Genomic DNA, 3,077 nt, shown 5'->3' on the forward strand with positions numbered 1-3,077 from the left:
AGAGAGAAACAGAGAGACTGAGAGAGAGACAGAGAGACTGAGAGAGAGACAGAGAGACTGAGAGAGAGAGAGAGAGAGAGACTGAGAGAGAAAGACTGAGAGACTGAGAGGGAGGAGACACAGACAGGCTTCCCAGGGCTCCCACCGTGTCGGGGCGCCCCGTGCCTCCCCTGGGAATGCCATCCAGTAAGAAAAGTTAGTGAGGCAACATTAATGTTGGGACTGGCTTGAGATTCAGCTTTTCTGAGGGAGAAAGGTTATCAAACTGCACGTGAACAGCTCCCGCCTTCTGTGGAGAGAGAGGAAACTGTCTTCTCCCAGTCTGACCAGCCGGCCACCAGACGGTGGCAAATCTATGCGCCAAATGTGTGCAGCTGGAACTCGCCATCATCAATCTGTTTGACAGAATGAAATGCTTGTTCTCTTGTGGGGAGGAAGATGGTGAGATTACATTTTGACTCAAATGGTGATAACCGACTGCAGTTAGACAGCAGCTTGCCCCCCCCACCACGGGTCTTTGCACATGGCAGCTTTCTCGTCACCGTTGGGTCACCACGGGCCTGGAGCAGGCCTGTGGCCTTGTGTTCCCTTTCAAGAGGAAAGTGAAACTATTTCTTAAAATAAGAAAGCCAGTAAAACACATGCTTGTTTATCTGAAGACGAATCAAGACTCCTCTTTTAGGTTACCAGTGAAGTGAAGGCAGAAATGGTCGAACAATTCTAGGTGTCACCAAAAGAGGGCACCATCTACCCTTAGCGTCTACACGACGTTCCTGCGGTTGTAAACCCCAACCCCTCCACCCACAGGGAAGGGGTCCCGCGCTCCGGCGTTTTGTACTCTGTATGGACAAAGCTGAAAGCGCCCGCTGCGAAGAACAGGGTCTCGCTACTTCCTTCTGCAGCGACTCCGCGTTCAGCACCCACGCCGCCCGCAGTGTTAACCGTCAGAAGCAAGGACTTCACACCCACCGTGACACCTGCCACAGACGCTCGGAGTTTCAGACTTTATAGGGCACTGAGAAAATTTCCCCTTAGGCCACGGTTCAGGCCGTCAAGTAGCACGAGAAAAAGATGACAACGAACTTCTTAATGGCACCTTAACGCCAGCGGGTTATCCATAACGACAGGCAGATGGGGAGCGAGGAGCGACATCTCCTGAGCGCACGGGACGAGGACGCACGCGAGGAACGCGGGAAAGATGAGCCGCTTGCTCTCAGAAACTCACACACGACACAGGACTGTGACACGCTGAGGTCAGCAGTCCGGCCAGACACTGGGCGTGCTCTTCTCTCTGAACCTCGGACAGCTGCTTCGGAGGAGGAACCCCGAATTCCCAGAGAAGGATCCCCAGGCGAGCAATTTCCACGGCCGCGAACGCGACTCCGTCTGCAAAGACGCGACTGACGGGAACCGGGCGCGGAGGCAGGTCACCGCAGCCCACCCAGAAAAGAAAAGCGGCGAGCTCGTCCGACGGGAGGGGGACGCCCTCTGCCAACCGCAAGCCAGGCGGGCTGCCCTCTCTGAACGCAGGACTGAAGCAGGCGAGAGCTTTTCCCTCCGCTCCGTGTCTAGAGAAGCGCCGCGACCGCGTGGCCAGCGTTGCGCAAGCCTCTTCGAGTCTCCCCGCGCACGGCGGCTCCGAGGGGAGAGGGCTCGCAAACAGCCCGGCCCGCGCCTGCCAGCACATCAGAAGCGCCGAACCCGGCTGCGCGCCGCGGGGTGGGCTCCGCCGCGCCTCCAGCTGACCCAGCCGTGTCCCCTGCGGTCGCGAGTGCCCCCGACCCCGTCTCTGCCCGGGGAACAGAGCCCAGATTCGCCATCGGGGGAGGGACAGAGTCGCCTTGGTCCCCGAGACTCGGGTCCTCCTGGGTCACTGCGTCCACGCGACCCTGTTAGCCCCCGGCCTGGGTACCAGCGGTGGGGCTTCGGACATTGTGGGGGGACCAGGGGAACCCCCGAGGGGGATAGGGCGCCCGAGCCCACTCCCCTCCCTGGAGGAGCGGGCGGTTAAAGATTACACCGCCCGCGGCACTTCAAAGGGCGCCCGGCCGCCAGAGCAAAGATAACGTCCTGGCAGCTCCCGTGGGGCTGCGGCCGCCACATTTAATCACGTCGTTAAAAAAAGAAAGAAGGAAGCAAAGAAGAGCAAAAGGTTACATCGCGCGACACTGCAAGGGGGCAGACGATTCTCCCCCGGGGAGCTTCCAGGGTCGTTCCCGGGCTGTGCACCGACGCGGATGGCGCCCCAGGCCGCCCAGAGCGCCCGCCCGACCCCCGCTCTCCCCGCGCTGAGAGTGACCCCCGGCGCAGAGCCCAGAGGGACCCCCGCATCCCCCAGGCCGCCCAGAGCGACCCCGCTCTCCCCGCACCTAGACCGACTCCCGGCGCAGAGCCCAGAGCGCCCCCCGCGCCGCCCAGAGAGCACCCTGGCGAGGAGCCCAGGCGCGGCGCCTGAGCCCGCGTCCCGTCCCGGGTCCCCTCGGCGGTCGCCTCCCCGCGGAGCGCCCGCCCCCGGCGCGGCACTCACAGGAAGGAGGTGAAGGCGCTGAGGTCGGCGGGCGGCGCCGCGAGCCCCAGGTCCGCGCAGTCCACCCGCAGCAGCGTCCTGCCGTCCAGCTCGCAGCGACAGCGCGCGGGGCAGCCCCGCAGCAGCGCACCCGGCCCCGGCGAGCCGCCCGCAGCTGCCAGCTGGAGCAGGGCGGGCAGGGCCAGGAGCGCGCCGACCGAGGGGGCGTCCATGCCGTGCCGCGCGCCCCTCGGCTCCTGCTGCTCCTGCTCCTCCTGCTGCTTCCGCGGCTCCGGGCCCGAGGGGAGCGCGAGGCGCCTGCAGGGCTCCGAGAACGCGCGAACGGGTAGGGCAGCGACGGTGCAGCACGGCCGCAGGGGCTGCCCGGACTGAGCGGCATCTCCGCCGCCCTCGCCCGCTTTAAGCACGGCCGCCGAATTGCGCGCCCGCTGACGTCAGCGCAGCCTGCTCCGGGCAGCCCGCCGCCTCCCCCTCCCCACCGCCCTCCTCTTTCCCTCCCTCCTCCCCGCTTTCCGAGTCCTGGTGGGGCGGGGGGTGGCTCTCTTGCTCC

General features: G+C 64.4%; 1 protein-coding gene across 1 annotated transcript in view; it reads right to left on the bottom strand.

The window, feature by feature from the left end:
• Positions 1 to 2,877, bottom strand: part of LGR5 (leucine rich repeat containing G protein-coupled receptor 5) — a 116,707-nt gene extending 113,830 nt beyond the window's left edge. Inside the window, exon 1 of the mRNA XM_046671633.1 lies at positions 2,528 to 2,877. Within this exon, the coding sequence (XP_046527589.1) occupies positions 2,528 to 2,739 (212 nt within the window). The 5' untranslated portion in view covers positions 2,740 to 2,877. The remainder of the gene's footprint in view (positions 1 to 2,527) is intronic.
• Positions 2,878 to 3,077: the final 200 nt, after the last annotated feature.

This window comes from Equus quagga, chromosome 1 (assembly GCF_021613505.1).
Source record: "Equus quagga isolate Etosha38 chromosome 1, UCLA_HA_Equagga_1.0, whole genome shotgun sequence".
In the NCBI taxonomy this organism is placed as follows: domain Eukaryota; kingdom Metazoa; phylum Chordata; class Mammalia; order Perissodactyla; family Equidae; genus Equus; species Equus quagga.